At 47.8% G+C, this 24,069-nt stretch overlaps 1 protein-coding gene across 1 annotated transcript in view; it reads left to right on the top strand.

Annotated features, from left to right (window-relative positions):
• BCR (BCR activator of RhoGEF and GTPase) overlaps positions 1-24,069 on the top strand; it is a 419,493-nt gene that overhangs the window by 201,873 nt on the left and 193,551 nt on the right. Inside the window, exons 5-7 of the mRNA XM_085633565.1 lie at positions 15,920-16,027; positions 16,701-16,761; positions 22,592-22,644. Of these exons, the coding sequence (XP_085489691.1) occupies positions 15,920-16,027; positions 16,701-16,761; positions 22,592-22,644 (222 nt within the window). The remainder of the gene's footprint in view (positions 1-15,919; positions 16,028-16,700; positions 16,762-22,591; positions 22,645-24,069) is intronic.

Genomic DNA, 24,069 nt, shown 5'->3' with positions numbered 1-24,069 from the left:
GCTACGTGTTCCTGGTATGGAGAGACTAGATCCTTTAGGTTTCTTTTTGGGCAACTGTAACTGTTCTTAGGGGGGGGAAGAAGGTCGAATCTTGGGTTAGATTGGTTGTGTAGCGTTCCCCTCTACATGGTTCTAGTTATGGGTCTGCAAGCACTCTGCAAATTGAGGTGGTGGGCAGTTCTGAGTCCACATTGCAGGGAGGCAGGGGGGGGGGTGTTTCAGGTTGCTTTATTAAGGGATTTGTCCGATTTTTGTTCTGTTTTATGAGCAGTCTGTCTACTACGATCACATACAATTGTAGGGTGGTTACTAGCACACACAACGATCTAACCTGTATACTTCTAATATGCTTGGGGGTGGTCCCTCGCACAGGGTTCCCTCTGTGGTCCAGTGGGTCTCCTCTCAAGGGTCTGTCGATTCTCGCCAGGGGTCCTGCGTGACCCACCTATTATCATTTCCCGGTGTGGTGATGGGTCCCATTGCGCACTGTCATTTCCTGGGCCCTGTGGCAAGTGGGCCTCTCGTTCTCTGATGTAAATGAGTGATACTCCTATAGCCTCTGCCTCCCTGGGTCAACTCAAAATAATCTCCTGGAATGTGAACGGATTGGGCGACTGGATAAAAAGGGGGATAGTCTTGGAATATCTGAAACGTCATACCCATGACCTCGTGTTGCTTCAAGAAACACATATTCCTGGCACCACATATTGCGCACTCAATCGGTGGGGCTATAAACTGCATGCACACGCGGGTTACACACGGGGGTCCAGAGGGGTGGGCATTCTTGCACGCGCCTCCCTTCCCTTTCAGGTTCAAACAAATGCACACGATCCCGCTGGCCGTTGTGTCACAGTGTCTGGACGGTGGAAGGGTCGCTTTCTCAATGTGACCTCCCTCTACATACCCCCCAATCTCCACTCCGACTGATTTGGGCCCCCACATGTTGACTCTACCCGAAGGAGACATGTTCCTGGGGGGGAGACTGTAATGCCGCCTTGGCTGGGGATTTGGATCGCTTACCACCCCAACAACGTGAACCACAGGGGAAACGCGTGTCTGGCTTTCTAATAGCCGTGGGACTAGTGGATGCATGGTGCACACACCACCCCTCTGACCGGCAATACACCTTCCTTTCCGAGGTTCATGGAAGTGTGTCCCGTATTGATTACCTCTTCTGCCAAGCTACGCAGCTTTTTATGTTTAGTGACATCACCTTTTTGCCCAGGGGCATATCTAACCACTCTCCTATCCTGGCTCACTACGGTGGTGTGCCTTCCCGCTCCCGTCGGGAGATGGCCCTCAACCCATGGTATTTTTGGATCCCGGAGACATGGGATAAACTGGTACAGGCCACATCAGACTACTTCGCAGAACACAAGATCTTTGTCAAATCGGATGTGATGCTATGAGAGGCATATCAGACGGTTATTCGAGGGTGTGGGGTGCCGGCAGTGGCGGGCCACCGGAAGGAGAATCGTAAGCAACTAGAGGATATAGAACTAGAGGTGGCCAATCTCGAACGCAAACTCATCCCATCCGCCTCCCCTGGCACTTCTTACAGACTTGCAGTGAAACAAAAGGAGTATAACAATGTAGCCAGGGAGGAGGCAGCCCATGCGCTCTACCGAACCACTCAATATCGTGTATATGAAATTGGAGATAAGGCCATTAAATTTCTGGCATGGCTAGATCAGCGTGAGTTGGCAAATCGGTGGGTGGCTGAAATTGTGGCTCCTAATGGTGCGAGACAATGCGACCGGGATGGGATTGCTGAGTGTTTCGCTGACCATTTTGAGCAACTCTGTCCCCACATTTACCTCCACACAGGAAGAAGCAGCCGACCTGCTCTCCACCCGCCAAGGTTAGACCCTCAAGACGTTACAGACCTCGACACCGCCTTGACTCCTGAAGAGGTGTCTAAGGCGATTGGTGCATTGCGATCCGGGAAGCCCATGGGCCTAGTGGCCTTCCAATCGAGCTTTATAAAGCAGTCTCTTCGGTGCTGGCTCAGTTTCTAGTGCGGATGTATGATGAGAGTGTAGAACGTGGAATTTTGCCCGAAACACAGTGATTGGCTAACATTGCGGTCATAATACACAAAAACGAGAAACCCCCGGACCAATTTGGTTCGTATCGACCGATTTCCCTCCTCGACCCAGAGGTCAAGATCCTGGCCAAACTGCTGGTCCTTCGCCTCTCGCCCCATCTCCATAAACTAATACACCCGGACCATTCCGGCTTTATGCCGACTAAAAATACGGCGCTCAATCTCCGTCGCCTCTTCAGAGTGCTGGGCAGAGCCCCCACCATACAAGAAGACGCTGTAATTGTGTCCTTAGAAGCTGAAATGGCGTTCGACATGATGGAGTGGCCTTTTCTGTTTGCTTCTCTGGAAAGGTACGGCTTTGGCCCACGTTTTATGCCCTGGGTGCGTCTATTATACGCTAAACCCTTGGCTCGCGTCTCGATAAACGGTGGCAGGTCAGCAATTTTTGAGTTGGGGAAGTGTACGAGACAGGGCTGCCCCCTGTCACCGCTGTTATTCGCTCTGGCACTAGAGCCCTTGGCGTTATGGATCAGAGGTGACCCCTCTATCCGTGGACTGAATTGGGCCCCGGATTGGTCAGACAGATTCTCCCTCTATGCCGATGACATTCTCTTATATTTGGCCAAACCCCAATCTTCAGTTCACGTGGTGCTACATATTCTCACTCTCTTCCGGAAATACTCGGGCTACACTATCAACTAGGACAAGTCATTGATCTGTGTCCTCAGTGGGGAGCCCCCACGGCTTCCTCCAGGCTGCATTGCTGGCATAGTCACAGACGGCTTTCGCTACCTGGGCATCTATGTCACGAAAGATGCCGACGTCTTTCACCAAAAGAACCTCCTTCCTCCCTTGCGTCGCCTCTGGGGTGACGTGCAGCACTGGAAGACACTGCCCCTTACTCTACTGGGTAGAGCTGCCCTCTTCAAAATGATGGCACTTCCCCGTTTCCTATATACCCTACAGAATGCACCCTACCCCTTCCCGATTCAATATTTCCAAACAATTGATTCCGAGGTCCGCTCACTAATATGGATCGGTTGCACACCCCGAATTGCCCTGACAAAACTCACGCGCAGCTGGTACGACAGGGGTATTACTCTTCCTGCAATTAAAACGTATTACTGGGCCTCCCAATTAGTGGTTCTCAACCACTGGGCTCGCCGCCCCATTACAGACCCAGCGTACAGAATGGATAGGTTCAATATGGCGGCGGGCAATTACATGAGGGTGTTATATGGGGGGGCCTAAGCAGTTACACATCTTTACCCCTACCGCCACCGCAGTCTTGATCTGGCACATGGCAACTGCCACGTTGGGCTGGAAGGGTAAAATTACGCGGGTTACTCCACTGCTGGAATCCTGCCACTTGGGTATGCTATTGAGTCAACCTGGATTTGATAAATGGGACCTGATTGGTCTTTCCGCAGTAGGGGACATGTGGGGGAAGGGTGCGGTGGTTCCATTCGGTGAATTGCAAGTAAAATACCAGTTACAGGAGGGAGAATCGTTCCGATATCTTCAGGCGCCTAGTGCGTTAAATAAAGCCATCCCCAAGGGTTTCAATTTTGCCCGTCTCTTCACCTGTAGAGGACAGGCTCCTCGACGACTACCTTCCAGACAAGGCCATCTCTCTGACCTACCGCAAGATACTCCATAACTTACCGGAACCTTTTGATAAACTCGGCACAAAATGGTTGGAAAATGTGCGGGATATACCTGACGAAGATTGGAGGGAGGCCCTGGCATCTCCTAGGGAGGTGGCAATCTGATCCCGCTTTAAGCTTATACAACTTAACTGTTGGTGTAGTAGGCCACAGGGCCTACTACACCAACACAGCATTTGTTAAAATGGGTCTGACGATCTCCCCTGCTCTGTCTCCGAGACTGTGGCTCCTTAGGTACTTTCTTGCATCAGTGGTGGGACTGTCCAATTCTTCAACAGTATTGGAGTGAGGTTTTGTCCACTATGTCCCGAATATGTCAGAAATCAATAGAACCCTCCCCTTGACTCTGTCTTTTAAACATCTGGGACGCCACCGACCTCAATTGGACCGAACAACTGTGGGTCTCTCTGGGCTGTATCATAGCAAAACGCAATGTAGCCAGAACATGGAAAGGGGGGAGTTGTGCCCCGACACAAGGACTGGGCCGAGGACATGGACTGGTGCATGCAGGCCGAAAGGGTGCTATAGGAGATCAGAGGATGTCCAGGCAAATGATGATCCCCATTCAATGTTGATAAGGAGACACTTTTATGATCTAATGTCACTGTGTGCTCGTATCATTATCTGTATTGTCTCTTTTGAGTTTATTGATTATATGTATGAGGTGTTTAGTTTCTGTGATATGCTCATTTTGACAACTGCTCTTTTTCTTTGCGTTGATACTTTTATTGTATTATTGTTTCTTGTTTCTTTAATAAAACTATTTATAAAAAAAAAAAAGTGCTGCATGTGCATCATATACCCTGCTGGTCCTGCCAGAGACCCTATAGGGTTACCGGGACACGAGACCCTGTAAGTGGCACCCAGAACAAAGACCGTTTATATAGAGCCTAGAATTACTCAAGTTCAGCCTGAGGCACCGAAGGTTGTCTTTGCAAAGGGGGTGGCATAAGACATAGAATATGTAGGTGGAGCGCTAGCGCAGGAGTTCTTAAAATTTAGATTTCTGTAGTCCCCTAATTTCTTTGATTTGAGCCTCAAAAAATACAAAGAAATACAGAAACATGCATCAAGCAAATACGCAAGTAATGAAATATTGTACTCGCAAAGAAAAAACATACCAAAATCAACATTTTAATTTTTAAAGGAAATTTGGAGCTTTTCAATATGTGGTTTTATTTTAAAAAGATGAAGCAATATGCTAGACTCTTGCATATCACAGTCTTTTTTTTGCTCCTAGTGCATGCTCTCTTTTTGGCGCCTCAATAGTGCTTCGATTGAGGCCTGCAGTCACCCATAATATATTCCAATTTCTGTACTTTATGAAGCTCCCACCAATCAAGCTGAGGACACAAACTTAATTTGTATCCTCCAGTTAAAAATCCCTTCTTTCATAGAACAGTCAAGTTTGCGTTTTATGCATATATACATTGTTTATCTGTTAGTAATTGCTGTTTTATATATATAATAGTAATATTTTTGCAAACAAGTTGTGGACCCACTGAGTCGGTGTGGTGGACCCAGGTTAAAAACCCCCTGCAGGGTAAGACGGACAGGCAGCCTGCCACCGCGGCCCCAGGCTGACAGGCAGCCTGCCACCGCAGCCCCAGGCTGACAGGCAGCCTGCCACCGCGGCCCCAGGCTGACAGGCAGCCTGCCACCGCGGCCCCAGGCTGACAGGCAGCCTGCCACCGCGGCCCCAGGCTGACAGGCAGCCTGCCACCGCGGCCCCAGGCTGACAGGCAGCCTGCCACCGCGGCCCCAGGCTGACAGGCAGCCTGCCACCGCGGCCCCAGGCTGACAGGCAGCCTGCCACCGCGGCCCCAGGCTGACAGGCAGCCTGCCACCGCGGCCCCAGGCTGACAGGCAGCCTGCCACCGCGGCCCCAGGCTGACAGGCAGCCTGCCACCGCGGCCCCAGGCTGACAGGCAGCCTGCCACCGCAGCCCCAGGTTGACAGGCAGCCTGCCACCGCAGCCCCAGGCTGACAGGCAGCCTTCCACCGCAGCCGGAGGCCGAGAGGCGGTCTGCAACCGCAGCCTGAGGCTGATAGATGGACCTTGAGATGCAGACCCTGATGGTGCTACCGGACACAAAGACCCTGGGGGTACTACCTGGGACAGAGACTCTGTGGTTGTTATTGAGATGAGACCATGTGGGTCTGAGGCCTGACCATCCAGGTGAGGCCTGAGATTGAGACCCTATGGATGAGGCTTGAGATGGGGGAGCCTCATCCGTAGGGTCGCCATCTCAAACTCATCCGCAGGGTACCCATGTCAAGCCTCAACCACAGGTTCCCCTACGGATGTAGCTTGAGATGGGGACCCTACGGATGAGGCCTGAAATAGGGACCCTAAAGATGAGGCTGAGATGGGGACTCTACGGATGAGGCTGAGCTGGGAACTCTGTGAGAAGTCTGAGATGTGGATCCTGTGGATAAAGCCTGAGAAGGGGATCCTGCAGATGAGTCCTGAGATAAGGACCATGCGTATAAGGCTGAGCTGGGGACTCTGCGGGAGAGGCCTGAGCTGGGTACTCTGCGGGTGACGTATGTGATGGGGAACCTGTGGTTGAGGCTTGAGATGGGGACCCTACGGATAATGCTTGAGATGGGGACCCTACGGATGAGGCCTGAGATGGGGACCCTAAAGATGAGGCTGAGATGGGGACTCTACGGATGAGGCTGAGCTGGGGACTCTGTGAGAGAAGTCTGAGATGTGGATCCTGCGGATAAAGCCTCAGAAGGGGATCCTGCAGATGAGTCCTGAGATGAGGACCTTGCGGATAAGGCTGAGCTGGGGACTCTGCGGGAGAGGCCTGAGCTGGGTACTCTGCGGGTGACATATGTGATGGGGAACCTGTGGTTGAGGCTTGAGATGGGTACCCTGCGGATGAGGCTTGAGATGGGGACCCTGCGGATGAGGCTTGAGATGGGGACCCTGTGGATGAGGCTTGAGATGGGGACCCTGTGGACAAGGCTGAGATGGGGACCCTGTGGATGAGGTTGAGATGCGGACCCTGTGGATGAAGACTAAGATGGGAACCCTGTGGACAAGGCTGAGATGGGGACCCTGTGGTTGACATATGAGATTGGGACCCTGCGGATGAGGCTTGAGATGCGGACCCTGTGGATGAGGTTGAGATGCGGACCCTGTGGATGAAGACTAAGATGGGAACCCTGCGGGTGAGGCCTGAGATGCGCACCGTGCGGGTAGAGGTCGAAACTGAAACCCTTTAGTGGGGCCTGAACTTTTGACCCTGCAAATGGGGAGAACCTGCAGGTCCTGTGTGCGCTCGCTAAAAGGCATGCCCATACCTGCCAACTTGGGAGAAGGGGGCGGGCCATGAAAGGGGCGGGACCTCGTCCAGAGAAGTATCTAGGAGACACTTTTGAACCCCGCCCCCAAGCTCAAAACTCCCCCAATAAAAAAGCTTGCTGAGGCTGGTGCCGATTTACTGGGGTGTTTTCACGCCCCTTAATGGACGTCGGCAGCTTAAAGCCTCGGAAAACGAGCTGGAAAACCACTATTTACACTGGTTTTCAGCTCTTTTTACCTGCCACCCTATGATATTGGCTCCTCCCGGGAGACCCTGTGATGCAAGCCGATATCGTGTGAGTTGGCAGGTATGCATGCCCCTCATGCGGCCATAAGACCCAGACCCTCTAGGCAGGCCCGGCTCCAGGAATTGTTATTTGGGTGGGCCAAGGGTGCATTCGGGTGGGCCACTGCAGGCCAGATTTGTCACTTATATGTCTAGCCAGGCCTGCTTCACAGCCCTCCTTTATCTATTTTTAGTCTTACAAAGCCCAGTAAAATGCACTGTTTTCCAAATCTTTCTAAATCTTATCACTCTCAAAAAGTTTTTTTTTGTCCATGTAATGTCCCTTTGATGGGAAGAGGAGGATTCTGAGGTGGGAGTATCAGGCAAGTGACACTACTCGGGCTCCCTCTTTGCGAGCCTTCAGGGAGGATCCTTCTTCATTACTGCCTCCACCTGACCCCGGACTCTGCAACGCACTCCCTTCCAGGCCTGATTATCCACTTTTCTACCACCCCTCTCCAGTGCACCTTATCTCACAGCTGACCTTGGGCTCCAACCCCATACAGCCACCATCTGGTTTGCCCGCAAAAAAACATTAGTAAAAATAGCCTTCAAACTTGAAACATAGAATATAGCAGTAAATGTAATTAGCATGTACTTTGAAGTATGTTCCACAGTTGCCCTAATGACCCAACTGTTAATTAAATAACCAAAAACAGAAAGGCCATGACAGGGCTGGCTTTAGTGCTGGTGCAAAAGTCTTTTTTGGCACCCCACCAATTACTTCTTTCTTCGCATACACTGCCAAGCCTGAAAGAAAAGCCTGTTTCCGGCAAGTGGACAGGTTACTGCGCTTCCAACAACAGAGAACATGCTCTAGCCCAATTTAAACTGACAAATGCAGAATATTAAATAAATACTCAAGTAGCGTGCAAGTGCCTGCCATATCACCCACAAAAAAAAAAAGAAAAGTGTCAAGTGCTCTAAGTAGGCCCAATATCATCATGCACCTACTAAGTTTTATGCATCCCAATTTTGAAATCCTCTATTTTCCCATAACCGAATATATACTATTACACTCTTAATTCCACTGTCTCTTACTGCTTCCTTCATTATTTAATCCTTGTGCCGTTAGGCCAGCTGACTTCACTACGGTAATTATTTTTCGGTTATATTATTCGCATTCTGTTTTCTGCGCCTCTTGGCCTTTGTTTTCCTCTGTCCCAGGGTTCAATGCTCACGGCGTGGGGAGGCGCTGCTACGTCAGGCACCAATGGTTCGGCACTCCTCAAGGCTAAAGAAGTGGGGCCACTTTACTACTTCACAGGGTCGAGGTTAAGTGTAACCGGTGGGGAGCGAACCCCTTTTCAACCCAACCACATGTTGAACAGCATTACAGCTCTCAAAGCACCAAGCCTCTCTGTAATCAGACAGACTAGCAAAGACACTCCACCATCGAGTCCCCTTACAGGACAAGAGCGTCTGTGGTTACCAAACATTTCTGAGAGAACGCGAAATAGGATTTAAAGGGACCAGTCCATGGAGCATAATGTTATCCTGGACTTTGAAATCATCAAAGCAAATGAGTAAGTGCTTCTCGGACAGAACTCTAATGCGCACTGTCTTTGCTTGTGCTTGACTGATTCCCAAGCACTGACATGACCGAGATCTCGCGCCTACTGATTTATGGTTCTTTTATTTTACTGTTAATCTTCCCAATACTTTGTGTACTCACATTCACAGCATGGCTCTCCTTTGGAAACATGCACCTGCGTTTTACATTTGTACTAACAGACTTTGAAGTCCAAAGCTTCTCTCCTGTGTCGCAACAAAACATGATGGGGGACCCTGAAGAATGTGACGAGGGCCCCCGAGACTCCCATAGCTGTCAGGTACTCATAGCCATGGACTGAATAGGGCCCCCCTTGCGCCCCTACTGCTCTCCCTCTGCTTCGAAGGAGGTGCAAGACATTTGTATGGTAATCTGCCGTCCAAACATTGCTATGTCCCACAATCCTCTCTGCTCCACCTTGCAGGGCACAATTACACTTGGCCTCGCAAAATCCCTGCATCATGTTTTGCAGGGGCCGGATGGCGTGTAGATCTGAGCAAATTTATACGTGACAGCACATGAAAGTGAACTTCTACACCTTTTCTCTCACCCTACAATTAAAGCTATTTAATCGTCTTGCTTCCGGGGTAAAAATAAAAAAGAGAGCTTTGGCATGCCAAAGGTCAGAGAGTTAAGCTCAGCTTTTGTTTCATAACTTAATGCACCTGAACCCAGCATCGATACTTGGTTCATTAATGGAGGCCATAATTAAAAAGGTGTCGCGAGGTGCAATCCGATTACAGCCAGGCCAGGCCAGATTCCAGCACCGCGAAGACTGCTGCGTGCGTTTATTATATTGACTCTGCCGATAAACAGGCTGATGGGGGCAGAGAAGGCGGCGGACGTCGCCTACTTGCAGCCCGAGAGCTGCAGTTTATCGATCTGGTCACTTGTTAGAGGTTCATTTACCGTATGATTCGTTTGCGCAACTTTCTCAACCATTCAGATGAGGATGCGACAAACGGGTGTCTTAATCCCTACTTGTGTCTTTGCTGAGCACTTTGGTTAGAAATACAACTTCACATGATTTGCTGAACATATATCTATATCTATATCTATATCTATATATATATATATATATATATATTCACTGAAAAAACCATAGGTTTCACACATGTTATAGTTAGCGGAAATTTTACTGATAAAAAACCAATGAAATTCCCCCGTTATAGTTAGTGCAGGCAACTATAACTCACGCGACCGCAATCCTCTGCTGATGCTAATACTGTATTTAGACACTTATTTGCCCATGTCTTCTTCCATACATTTTTAGCTATACATATATTACAAATATTTTTTTTTCATAAAGACACATATGTCATCAGCAGAAGATTGCGGTCGCGTGAGTTATAGTTGCCTGCACTAACTATAACGGGGGAATTTCATTGGTTTTTTATCAGTAAAATTTCCGCTAACTATAACATGTGTGAAACCTATGGTTTTTTCAGTGAATTTGCAAGGTTTTTTAAATGCTAAGTTACTTTACGCCATTCGTGGCGTGCGCGCCCACTTAACGCAGTTCATTCCGTGCGCGCACGGTGCGCTTCGCGCACCGCGTGCCCACTTTACGCAGTTAGTGCCGTGCACGCACGGTGGGCACGCGGTGCGCTACGCGCACCGCGTGCCCACGTTACGCTAGATGGGCCTATAATTCCTAACTATAACGTGTGTGAAACCTATGGTTTTTTCAGTGAATTTGTACGGTTTTTTAAATGCTAAGTTACTTTACGCCATTCGTGGCGTGCGCGCCCACTTAACGCAGTTCATTCCGTGCGCGCACGGTGCGCTTCGCGCACCGCGTGCCCACTTTACGCAGTTAGTGCCGTGCACGCACGGTGGGCACGCGGTGGGCTACGCGCACCGCGTGCCCACGTTACGCTAGATGGGCCTATAATTCCTAACTATAACGTGTGTGAAACCTATGGTTTTTTCAGTGAATTTGTACGGTTTTTTAAATGCTAAGTTACTTTACGCCATTCGTGGCGTGCGCGCCCACTTAACGCAGTTCATTCCGTGCGCGCACGGTGCGCTTCGCGCACCGCGTGCCCACTTTACGCAGTTAGTGCCGTGCACGCACGGTGGGCACGCGGTGCGCTACGCGCACCGCGTGCCCACGTTACGCTAGATGGGCTATGTACGCACGATGCGCTTCGCGCACCGTGCGCACATGGAGGACATATGATGCACTTCGTTTTGAAAGGTAATATTTTAATTTTTCGTATATTTTATAAGCCATGCACAAATGGTGCCCTTCGGGCACCATTTGCACACGGGGTGGAGAGAGTGTGGATACATTTTTTTTTTTTTTTTTTTTTTTTTTTTTTTAATATTTTAGTTTATCTCATCTGTAATAAGCCATGCACAATTGGTGCCCTGCGGGCATCAATTGCACACGGGGGGGGAGAGAGTGTGGATAATTTTTTTTTTTTTTTAATTTTTTACCGTACGCGTACGGTAAGCGTAATCGGCGAAATTACCGAAAAAATAAATATTCCGTTTTTGGCCTTGGGGGATCTTTGGGGACTCCCTCAACATGGCTATGTGTGTGGGAGCTGTCTAAACAGCCCCTTTACATGTTTTTGGGCTTTATATTTTAGAAATCACTCTCAGTGCGAGAGAGAAAATGGCGGCCGCCGCTTCCTGGTTTCGGCCGATTCGAATGTTTACTAAGATCTAAGAGCCAATCAGAATCGCGCTCGCGCACGCCACCGTACGCGTACGGTAAGCGTACCGTAAGCGCACCGTAAGCTGGCTCAGATATATATATTGATTTAAAGGCTATTTTCTCAGAATCTACTGAACAGATTTACACCAAACCTACAAAAGGCACTTCCTTGACCTGAGGACTACCTCTCTGCCAAATTTCTAGTAATTCTGTTCAGCGGTTCGGGCTGTAGCCCTGTCTAAAGGTCCTATGGAAAAATGCATGGGAAAAACGCGTTTTGGGACCCCCCTTTTATCTCAGCCCCCGCTTGACGAATCCCCCCGAGACTTTCAGGGTAGGAGCGGAGCGTAGCGCCCCACCTATTTTGAAAAATTCGCGAGGATTCGTCGACCGGCGCCAAAGTTATTCAAAATAGAATGTTGCGGATTTCCTATGGAAACGTGGTCCTAACTATAACTACCTACTGGCGACCGCCAGTAGGATATATATATATATATCTCCCCCGACGGAAATGCTCCAAGCACTCACAGGGGTTGTTAAATACTATAGATTAAAAGTTTGCTTATCTGTCCAGCTAGTACGCGAGGCTGCGAGCTCCATGTAATCACAGCTGATCCCTGTGAGACATGTGCGGGTGGTGCGAAAAAAAAGTGCTTAGCGGCTAATTAAGAGACACTGCCTCCCGTCGCAAGTAAAAGATCCAATCCCTGTGGGCAGGGCCAAAAGTGGAAAGGGTGGTCACCAGGAGGAACTAAAAATCTTCCTGGACAATCATAACACCCGGTTTTGCATAATTGGTGATGCAAAATGACGCGCACCAATGGAAAACACGGGCGGAACAGAAAACGAGCTTCAGAAATCGTATTGATTACAAGAAGCCCTGGCATGGCGAGGGCAGCGCATGCACGCTGTTAACGCCAGGCGAGACCTAAATAGTATAGACACCCAAGCACTAAAGGATTATAGCTTGATAGCCAGATCTGTTCTTGTTAGTGTATTGATGCTTTACAACTGATCCACTTGCTTTAAAATATTTCATGGATATCTAATACATATTCCTGTTCAACACTGAACAATGCATGCAGGCTAGTAATATTACTACTCATTATATCATTTTGTGTCACAGTATAACCATTAACTCCATGTTTACTCAATATAAGGAAGATGTAAGGGGATTGCAATAGTATAGTTATTTGTAAATTAGGTAAAACCAATAAAGATAATTACAAATGTCTAACCTGCTAAATCTGGACTTTGGAAGGGGGTCCCTCTGGCCTTTTTGCACAAACAAACTTTTACTTTTCCATCTCTAAAGTTCTGTTCCCTAAAAGTTTGCACTCATAAACAGGGGTGTGATAGCCAATGTACAACTCCTTCCCACCTTCAAATGTGCTGCTTTCAGTATTTCTTTCTACCCCCAATAACACTAGGCCCACCACATTATCTTCTCTTGATCCTGTGACAGGAACGTTGAATCCATAATCATCTTGTGGTTTAAGTAGCTATTTTCTGTCTGTCATTTGGGCCAAAGGTGGTATAGAGTCATTAGAGAAAGTCTAGATATGGTGGTAAAACTCAGTGGTGACCTGAGAATCGAGCCCAGATCTTGGTCACCAGTCTCACCCTTGACTTACAGAGGGAGTCTAGATCAGTATTCTACCTTTACTACGCGGTCATTACTTCGTATTACCATTACTACGCATATTTTAGTTCGCAGATACCATTACTTAGCATGCATTTACTTAGCATGCATTTACTTAGCATGCATTTACTACGCATGTTCCATTACTCAGCATGCACTTACTACGCATAATGGAGTTACTGTGCAAATTAATGTTTTGGGGTACAGGGGTATTTTTAGGGGTCCGGGTGGGTTAGGGTTTTGGGATGTAGGGGGTATTTTTAGGGTTCAGGGTGCATTTAAGGTTTTGGGGTGCTGGGGTATTTATGGGGTTCAGGGTGCGTTTAGGTTTTGGTGTGCTGGGGTATTTTTAGGGGTCGGATTGGTTAGGGTTTTGAGGTGTGGGGGGTAATTTTAAAATTCAGGGTGCGTTTAGGTTTTGGGTACTGGGATATTTTTAGGGGTCAGGGTGAGATGGTTTTGGGGTGTTGGGGGTATTTTTGGGGTTCAGGGTGCGTTTAGCTTTTGGGGTGCTGGTGTCATTTTAGGTGTCAGGGTGGGTTAGGGTTTTGGGGTGCATGGAGTATTTTGAGGGTTAAGGGCGCGTTTAATGTTTTGGGGTGCTGGGGTAATTTTAGGGGTCAGGGTTTCTTAGGGTGCATGGGGGTATTTTGAGGGTTCAGGGTGCATTTGAGGTTTTGGTGGTGCTGGGATATTTTTGGGGCTCAGGTTGCGTTTAGGTTTTGGGGTGCTGGTGTATTTTTGGGGTTCAGGGTGCATTTAGGTTTTGGGTTGCTGGGGTAATTTTAGGTGTCAGGGTGGGTTAGGGTTTTAGGGTGTAGGGGTTAATTTTAAGGTTCAGGGTGTGTTTAGGTTTTGGAATACTGGGATATTTTTAGGGGTCAGGGTGAGATAGGGTTTTGGAGTGTATGGTGTGTTTTTAGGGGTCAGGGTGCGTGCCAGGGGATAGGTTACTATTAATTTTTTGTTTTAAAGTACCAATATCCCGTTGTAACGGTATGCGTAATAATTAACTGCGAAGTAAAAGCATTTTAATGTATTGCTATATATTTGCAAAGTAAAAGCATTCGCGCTAAAATCATGCGTAGTATAAAGGTATTTGCGAAGTAAAAACTTCGAAGTAAATACCTGCGGAGTAACGGTATGCTAAGTAACATCATATATTCACCTAGATCAGACTTAAGGTCTTTCACCTTCGGCAAGAAGCATTCATCACAGTTCCCTTATGTCTTTTCTGTAAATATATATTTTTATATTCCTTTCAAACTTGTGCTCTGCGCACTTATTTTGTTGTGAGACCCATGGCATGTAGAGGGGACCGCTATAACTTTTCCGGCCCAGTACAGTAGGCTTTTCCACTACGTGTCTAGGTTCAGGAGTGAGCTCTTGTTCCAAAGGCTTCCCAAAAGCCACCTTTGCTCGCCGTGAGTGTCAGATACGGTCTCTGTCCACAATGTGGACTGTGTTTTGAGGGAGATCATTTGATTGGAGAGGCCCTAATGTTCTTCTCTTCCCTTCCCCCGAGCCCTGGTTTCCTCTTTCAAGCCGTGGGTACTTCAATCATGACAGTGTTAGTGCTTTAACTTCAAGCAACATACACATAATGCCTCTAAGACCGAGGTTATTATTTTTGGTAGGGATAGTGAACTATGGGGAGATCAGTGGTGGCCTTCCGATCTTGGCCCCGTTCCCTCCCCTGTAACTGAGGTTAGAAACCTTGGGGTGTGGTTCGACCATAAGCTTTCTTTTACTTCCCACACAAAACGTGTGGCTGGTACCTGCTTCGGTACCCTGCAGTGTCTCCGACCTATTTTTAAGTTCTTCGATGCGGAGACCAGACAGATTATTGTCCAAGCCCTGGTTCTCACCAGGCTGGATTTTGCTAGCTCCCTGTTTCTGGGTCTTAATCAGGCCGAGTTATCTCGTCTTCAGAGAGTTCAGAATGCGGCAGCTAGGATGCTTGTTGGCCTTCCGAAGTTTGTCTCGGCCCGTCGGACTATTCAGGATCTTCATTGGTTGCCGGTGGGGCAGAGAATTAAGTTTAAAGCTCTTTGCTTAACTTTTAAGATTCTCAAAGCAGCCTCCCCTCCCATCCTTGCACAGACTATCCAGCACTATGTTCCTGCCAGAGCTCTTCGCTCTGCTGGATCTAATCTGGCCATCGTGCCACGTTTCCAAAAATCTAGGATGGGCGGACGCTCTTTCTCAGTGTTGGCGGCTACTCTTTGGAATTCTCTGCCTGCCCCTCTGCGTTCCATCCCTGAGTTGCTTCCTTTTAGAAAGGCTCTTAAAACTTTCCTTTTCACCACAATTTAGGCCCATCTTTTTCTTTTTTCTGTCATGTTGTGTTTACTATTCTCCAAAGCGCCGGGACGCCACTTTGCTGCGGCATCCGTGCGCTATATAAAATTATATAACATAACATAACATATAAATCATCAGTTGTGAACTGAGAATCGAGCCCAGATCTTGTTCACCAGTCACACAATGTACCGAGTCTCCCTTTCATCAGCTCGCTCACCTACAGTGTTCTGCAGAAAATATTTTTCCCTGATGGTGTTGAGGCCCATCAGAGTACATGCTATAAACACGCACACTTCACCGCTACACATCGCCCCCCCCCTCTTTCCGCATGTCGGAATGTTGGAGGGCGGGTAGAAGTTAACTTGTAAAAGACCATTCATGTGATCTGCCATCAGTCGTTGTGTATCTGTTTAGGACGTATAACTTTTTTCCCCCTGCAGGCCAGCCAGTTGGGAGTGTACCGAGCCTTTGTAGACAACTACGAGGTAGCTATGGAAACAGCAGAGAAGTGTTGCCAAGCCAATGGCCAGTTTGCTGAAATCTCCGAGGTAAAGTATTCTTCTGTTCTCAGTGCTGGTAGCCTCTGGCATGCACAAGACTAGTTAATGTAAATTCGCCGAGGCCTTGATTGTAGGTAAACCTGGCGATAATGGCTATGTAGGGCTGTGGGGTATGGTGGTCTTAGGGTGCTCAAATGTTTCACTCATTCCTCTCCGAAATTCGATTGTGCTGGAGCGAGTGTTCGAGCGTATTCAGTTTCGCACATCTGATGGTATTCAAGGTGTTGAGATGTTTGTGCTCAGCAAATGTCTTGCACCACTGCACTGGGGCCATCCCTGGATGCACATCTTGGGGCCCTTCAGGAGCTAAGATGTTTGCTTTGTGTTGTCACTTCATGGTGCTGGAATGTGCTGAGATGCTGGTACCCCAAACATATTTTATTTCTCATGGTGGTGCTTGGATGTTTGGTGATTCTAGATTGAAATATGAAGTTGTAGGCTTAAAAATATAAAATGTAGAAACCAAAAGTTTGGATCTTTTAGTTTGAAACGTGAACATCTGATGAAGGAGGTGGAATGTTCTGTGCCTCCAGCATCCTACATATGATGATTGTCTTAATGAGATGGGTCAGGTCTTCCTATGTCGTACACTGGACGGTCATGGGAGTGTCGTGATATTTCACAACTATTGTGACTTGCGCCTGCTTGTGTTTTTTTTCAGAATCTGAAGGCCAGAAACGTAAGGGATCCCAAAGAACAGATGACCAAGAACTCATTGGAGAGTGAGTGTTCACCTAAAATTATTTCTTTATTTTGGGATGTAGGAGCGGAGTGTCTCATGCGTTCAGTGTCTTTTTATGACGGCATGGGTATTAGCAATGTTTTTATTTTGTTTAACTGTAGTTAGTCAACTGTGTGAGATGTGTGTTATGGGAGAAGTAGGAATTGGCGGAAACATGGAGCAGACGATGGGAACAGACCAGGGCTGCATTCTTAAATTCGTAATGGTGTCAGTTTAATAATAGTATTAAAAAAAATGCTAGATTTAAACACGCTAAGGTGGCCTTGTTGTTTTTAAAATTGTCCTCAGATGCATTAAATCTGTTCTGCACTGTAAACTTTTTAAGGGCAGCTGTCAGACTCAGAAATACAAGAGGTACTCGGTGAACAAACGTGGCATCTAGCGCGACCCTGTTAAAGGACTTGAAATGAATTTGACGAGGGGAATGGTTTGCTTAATCCAGGAGGGATTGAACATGCACTTATTTTAGGCTGTTGAATTGTTATGCATTTCTCCCATTACGTGATGTACCCCTTCTGAATTTTCGTGATTGGTGAGGCTAGTCCCGTATTTGGCCCTAAATATGAATTTTATATGTTAACGGGTTTTTATTTATGGATGGACTGAGCATGCATCATTCTCACTTATGTGACCTGTTCTTATTATGATCTATTTCATTTTGTACTTTTATGGTATTTTTTTATACTGAATAAAGTATTTTATCTATCTACTGAATGACCCTGCAGTCGGTCAGTCAGTCTGTTTTGAAATGAAGAGATCCTAATTCACCACTATCGTTCCCGCAGTACGTGTCTCCTGGATGGGTGGGTATTCCAGCAGTCTGTCTTGGTTGGTGGGTTTGCCCTTGCCGTCTTGATTGATGTGCATACCTCCACTGCCAATCTTTCTTGGTTGCATGGTGATGCCTCTGCAGTCAGTCTGCTTTCATTTGATGGCAGTGTCCCTTCCAGTCATTCGGTTTTGTTTTGGTGGCAGTGCCCGTGCAGTCTGCCGTTCCTAGTCCGCAATGCCTTTGCAGTCTCATTTACATAAGTAGCAGCATCCCATACAGATAGTCTGTCTTGGATCTGCCACATTGCCATCTGTAGTCAGTCTGTCCTTGGTGAGTGGCTCTGTCCCTTCATGTTGTCTCATTTGGTTGGCAACACCTCTGGCTTTAGTTTTCCTTGGTCAAGTGCCAGTGCTCCGGCATTATGCTGCATGTGGGTAGCAGGGACCTCTGCAGCTTCTTTCTTGATTGGATGGCAGTTCCTACATAGTCAGATTGTCTTGGTTGATTGACAGGGCATTCTTAAAGGAAGCAGCAGTGAAAGACACCAGGAGTCTGTACATTCCTTGTGGTGGAATAAAAGACCACAGCAGATGTTGTTTCCTTGAAGATGGTGGATTGGCTGTTTTTTTGCAGTCTTCTCTGTTGAAGCCAATATTTGTTCATTGGGTGGATAAGGGTGTTTTCAGGTGCATTGTGTCTCCAAAGCAAAACAAAAGCAATAAAAGTTCCCCTGTAAGGTTGTTAAAGATCAGGCTTGCACTTCAGGGCAGGGAGGGCCCCTGGGCTTCAGTCTTTTCTCAGGTCCGTGATATATCTTGTCATCGAATTGAAATGGCAATATTTAATTTTGCTGCTGCCTGTAACATTTTATCTGTAAAAGCTGCCAGTCATCAAAAGGGTAAGGGTCATTGATGGTAGAATAAATGGCTCATTTTGCACCAAGACATGTGCTGCACCTCCTTGTATGAGTAGATGTGAATGTTTTCTTGGATGCCTGTAATCTGGCTTTGAAGGAGCTTCACCTCTCCTCGGTGATCTGCTCCTTCTCCTTTTAGCCTTGTGTCTCCTTAGATTTGGAGAAGATCTGGGCTGATGACCTAGATCAGCTTGAGCATCCGCATGCAACCTGTTGCAGGTTAATGTCTTATGTCCAGTTTGACCAGTGTGAATCAACAATTCTGAAGATGGACTGCAGATGCAGAGCCACAGGCCTGTTCTAGGGGTTCGGTGGAATCCTCGGCGATGAAGCCCTCAACACTGGGATAGTAGACCGCTGCAGAGAAGCCGGTCCGAGAGTCATCTGCAGATATCAGTTGAACATGAAGTCTGAGTGCCTCTAGAAGTTGGAACCCTCAGTGCCGCCCAGACAGTACATCAGTGTAGACGCCCGTGCTCGGGAGGACCATCTTTGGTGTCAGAGAAGCCCAATCTACATCCTCTGAAGGAGAGAGAATCCTTTCTGACACTTTCATTAGGGGAGTAGAAGACCCTAAATGACGTCACGGAGGACTGAGGGGAACTTCAGTCTGGCCCTAATTCATATTCCCTTTCTTTGCAAGTCTTGGAAGCATATTTTTGACATACAAATAGTCTGCAGTGGTATAATAGTTTGGAAGAAAGAAAATGTGAAGTGTATGGATGTCCTTAATGGGCTATTTCACCACCACAGCTAATGTTAACAAGTGACTGCAGAAAAGGAGGGAGCAAAGACCAAAATAAATCGATCAAAAGCGAATAACTGCTAAACAATGACAAATGAAGCAGAAGAAACATTTCAAACGCTGATTTAAAATCATCAAAATGCTTCTAAAGATTCAGATTCGTGTGTTATAGCGGATTAACAGAGATGTCACCGGCCAGTGCGGTACATTGTAAGTTCAGTGGTCTAACTCGAAATGATGGGGCCCCCTGCAGAATGTGATAAGGGTCCTCCCGAGTCACCCATATCTCACAGATTTTCATTAGCCTTGGGTTGAATGGGGCTCCATCAACGTTTGGGGACCCCCTGCAGAGTTGGGGCCCCTCTGCGCTGCATGGCCTCTGTTACACCCTTGTGTAAGTTCGAAGTGCTCAAGGCTGCATTAAAGCAGTGTTCCTTTTTCTTCCATTTAGGCCTTGTTCATATGCTTCCCCTTTTTTGTATTTCATTGTAATATACAGTTTGTGTACGCTGTTGAAACTGCGCTGTGGTCGTTCATGCGGTGGAAACTGCGCTGTGGTCGTTCTTGCGGTGGAAACTGCACTGTGGTCGTTCTTGCGGTGGAAACTGCGCTGTGGTCGTTCTTGCGGTGGAAACTGCGCTGTGGTCGTTCATGCGGTGGAAACTGCGCTGTGGTCGTTCATGCGGTGGAAACTGCGCTGTAAACTGCGCTGTGGGTTCTTGCGGTGGAAACTGCGCTGTGGTCGTTCTTGCGGTGGAAACTGCACTGTGGTCGTTCTTGCGGTGGAAACTGCGCTGTGGTCGTTCTTGCGGTGGAAACTGCGCTGTGGTCGTTCTTGCGGTGGAAACTGCGCAGTGGTCGTTCTTGCTGTGGAAACTGCGCTGTGGTCGTTCATGCGGTGGAAACTGCGCTGTGGGTTCATGCTGTGGAAACTGCACTGTGGTCGTTCTTGCAGGGGAAACAGCGCTGTGGTCGTTCATGCGGTGGAAACTGCGCTGTAGGTTCTTGCGGTGGAAAATGTGCTGTGGTCGTTCTTGCGGTGGAAACTGCACTGTGGTCGTTCTTGCGGTGGAAACTGCGCTGTGGTCGTTCTTGCGGTGGGAAACTGCGCTGTGGTCGTTCATGCGGTGGAAACTGCGCTGTGGTCGTTCTTGCGGTGGAAACTGCGCTGTGGTCGTTCTTGCAGGGGAAACAGCGCTGTGGTCGTTCATGCGGTGGAAACTGCGCTGTAGGTTCTTGCGGTGGAAAATGTGCTGTGGTCGTTCTTGCGGTGGAAACTGCACTGTGGTCGTTCTTGCGGTGGAAACTGCGCTGTGGTCGTTCTTGCGGTGGGAAACTGCGCTGTGGTCGTTCATGCGGTGGAAACTGCGCTGTGGTCGTTCTTGCGGTGGAAACTGCGCTGTGGTCGTTCTTGCGGTGGAAACTGCACTGTGGTCGTTCTTGCTGTGGAAAACTGCGCTGTGGTCGTTCATGCTGTGGAAACTGCGCTGTGGTCGTTCTTGCTGTGGAAAACTGCGCTCTGGTCGTTCATGCGGTGGAAAACTGCGCTGTGGTCGTTCATGCGGTGGAAACTGCGCTGTGGTCGTTCATGCGGTGGAAACTGCGCTGTGGGTTCATGCTGTGGAAACTGCGCTGTGGTCGTTCTTGCTGTGGAAAACTGCGCTGTGGTCGTTCTTGCTGTGGAAAACTGCGCTGTGGTCGTTCATGCGGTGGAAAACTGCGCTGTGGTCGTTCATGCGGTGGAAAACTGCGCTGTGGTCGTTCATGCGGTGGAAACTGCGCTGTGGTCGTTCATGCGGTGGAAACTGCGCTGTGGTCATTCATATTGATTCCTTATTGTGTCTTGTGGAAAAAGGAAATTAATTGACAACACCTGGCCTCTTTAATTTTTAAAATAGACGATGTTGTCGCTGTTATTTTTTTTCCACAGACCAGCACATAGAGATATTTACTGCTCATTAAAGAAACCCATGATGGGGAACCAGAATTGCAATTTTAAAGCTGTTTCTTCTTTTGTGGACAAAAGGAAAGATCCTCTGTACTCATCACAGCTTGGTTGTGCTGAAAGGTGTCCTTTAGAGGGTTTTTCTTGCTGAGTTTCACAAATCCCTGATTGATTGAGCTAAGTGTCCAGGAAATATTGAAAAACGGGTCCCTCTTTAGGTATTTCTCTTTTGATTAGTTATATATTCAGCATGCCCCTATTCTTCACTCCGATACATGCAAAACTTGTGTCTGCCGGTTTGTATGTGGGCATGGGTGGGCTCTTTCGTCTGTGTGTTTTTGCTTTGTTGTATCTCTTTAACTCTGATGTTTTAAAGAGTGGCGGAATGGGGGTAGCCTGGAAGCGTAGGTGGGTACGGGGGTTGAAAATATTTAAAAAACAACGCACTTACCAATTCTGCCGGCTGCATCTCTCCTCCTTTTCTCTGCTCTTCCTGACTCCAGTCTGGAAGAATCTGCAGAAACCACCCGGGCACACAGGGCCCCCTGAGCCAATCACAACGCTGCAATGCCGCGTTGTGATTGGTCTGGGCGCTGTGGATCAGCACTCAGATTGGGACAGGGGAGCATGTGCATATTCCCTACCAGGCTGTGCATTACAGCCTGGTGGGGAGTATACAAAGTGCGAATGAATGCTTGGCCAGTCAAAAAGGCCGGCAAAGCAGTCATGCTCACTTAGTGTGCATAGTCCACTCCTTCTCCCTGAGCCACCAAGCCTCACAGCTACCAAAAATAAAATGATAATGCCATTCAGTTATCATTTTGTTTTTCCCACTTTCACTGCTCTAAAAGCAGTGGGGAGACGCTCCTCCGCCTTAGCGGAGGAGCCCCTACTGGTTTTAAATCTAGAGTGTCTGCCATGTTGGAATGAGTGCTTGCGTATGTTTTCCTGTGTCTAGATCACCACTGGTTCTGTTTCGCTCTTAAAGTTGTGTTTCCACAGATCTCATTCTGCGTGCCAGCTTGCTTGTGTGCACATATTGTTTGTATGCATGCCTGTTTGTGCTTGGTGTCTGGATTGGCAGGGCTGTGCTAGACTCCTCTGTTGTCCTCCCCTTATCTCCATGATGTGCAGGTAGGGCGTGCCTGCTTATTTGTAAGCATGTGTCTGCTGCCTTTATTGGCAGCATTTCTTTCAAAAGCTTAAGTTGGGTCTCCCTTTTTCTAATGTGTGAGACTCAGTGTGTCCACCAATTTGTATGGCTGAATGCATGTGATATGCTTTCTCTCAATCAACTCTGCTTTCGCTACCACTCTGTGGTGTTCCCTAGTGTCTCTGATTGAGAGTAGGGATGCCTACTCAGTTGTACACCTTTACTTAGCATGTGCTTTCCTTTTCCTTCTTCATTCCTGTGTTTTTTTTTGTTCTTTAGCTTTGCTGTACAAACCTGTGGATCGAGTCACACGGAGCACCCTTGTTCTACATGTAAGCAATTATTAACTTTACAAATATTTCATTTGTCTGTAGGGAAGAGACGCAGGCAACGATCTACTTCTAAATAATATTTCTATGTGGAGGGTATGCAAACTGTTCCCCATGACACTGATTAATGATGAGGAGATTGACAACTTTCTCCCAACTCAATTGCTGCCTATACCTCCATCAGATGCATTGGTGAGCTTCAAGCTCTTACAATACAGGAATCATTCATCCACGTTCACAAAGATCGAGTAGTCCTTCATACCAGCCCCAGATTTCTGCCAAATGTTGCCTCACTTTTCTGCATAATCCAGACGATTGAGCTGCTCATCCTCCCATATCTAGAGTCTGTAGAAGAAAAGGCACATCACACCCTAGATGTTAGGAAGGGCTATAAATCAGGCATTGCAAAGTGGATTGTGAAGTACACCCAGTGTTCCTTTGCTAAGGACAAGCAGATACTCCCTTTGCCCCCTAGAGCCCACCCCACAAACAAACCAGGTGCCAATTTAGCGCTCCTGGGCAATATCCACTAAGCAGATATCTGGACAGCCACTACCACATTCCTTCACCAAAAACTCTATTGTATGGATATTCTAAAAGGTCAACAGGCATTAGTTGAGAAAGCAAAAGACACACAATTGATGGACGGACTGCAGAACAAATCTGAACATTCACCCCCATTCAAGAGATCTGGGTTAAATCCATCATTCTTTTGCTCACCATGCCACCCCAGTTTAGGCCTGGCCATATGCAAATCAGTCTTTACCCCGTGCCTCATGGGAATAGTCCAGCCCAAACTGCCAAGCCAGGTCCTCCCTGGACCAGAAACAAGCATCCTAGGACCAGTTTCGGGGTTTCACCCCTCTTCAGCCACGATAGCTTGATTCCAGTGGCACAGTGAGCCCAGGACCCACATCTGGGCATATCTGGCGCACTTAGGGCGAGAAAGCAAAAGACACACAATTGATGGACGGAATGCAGAACAAATCAAAACATTCACCCCCAGTCCCGTGCTCTCCATGCCACTGGAATCAAGCTATCCTTGCTGAAGAGGGGTGAAACCCAGAAATCGGTCCTAGGATGCTTGTTTCCAGTTCAGGGAGAACCTGGCTTGGCAGTTTGGGCTGGACTGTTCCCGTGAGGCACAGGGTCAAGACTGATTTTCATATGGCTGGGTTCAAACTGGAATGGCATGGTGAGCAAACAAAGCGATGGATTTAGGCCGAGATCTCTGTATGAGTGAATGTATGACATTGTTCTGCATTCTGTCCATCAACTGTTGTTTTTGCATTTGTCATCCAGAGTGGGACGGGTATGCCCAGACGTGGGTCCCGTGCTCTCCATGCCACTGGAATCAAGCTATCCTTGCTGAAGAGGGGTGAAACCCCGAAACTGGTCCTAGGATGCTTGTTTCCAGTCGAGGGAGGA

Source organism: Triturus cristatus, chromosome 11, assembly GCF_964204655.1.
Source record: "Triturus cristatus chromosome 11, aTriCri1.1, whole genome shotgun sequence".
NCBI lineage: Eukaryota > Metazoa > Chordata > Amphibia > Caudata > Salamandridae > Triturus > Triturus cristatus.
Note: the sequence above shows the minus strand (reverse complement) of the source record. Positions and strands in the feature narration are given on the sequence as shown.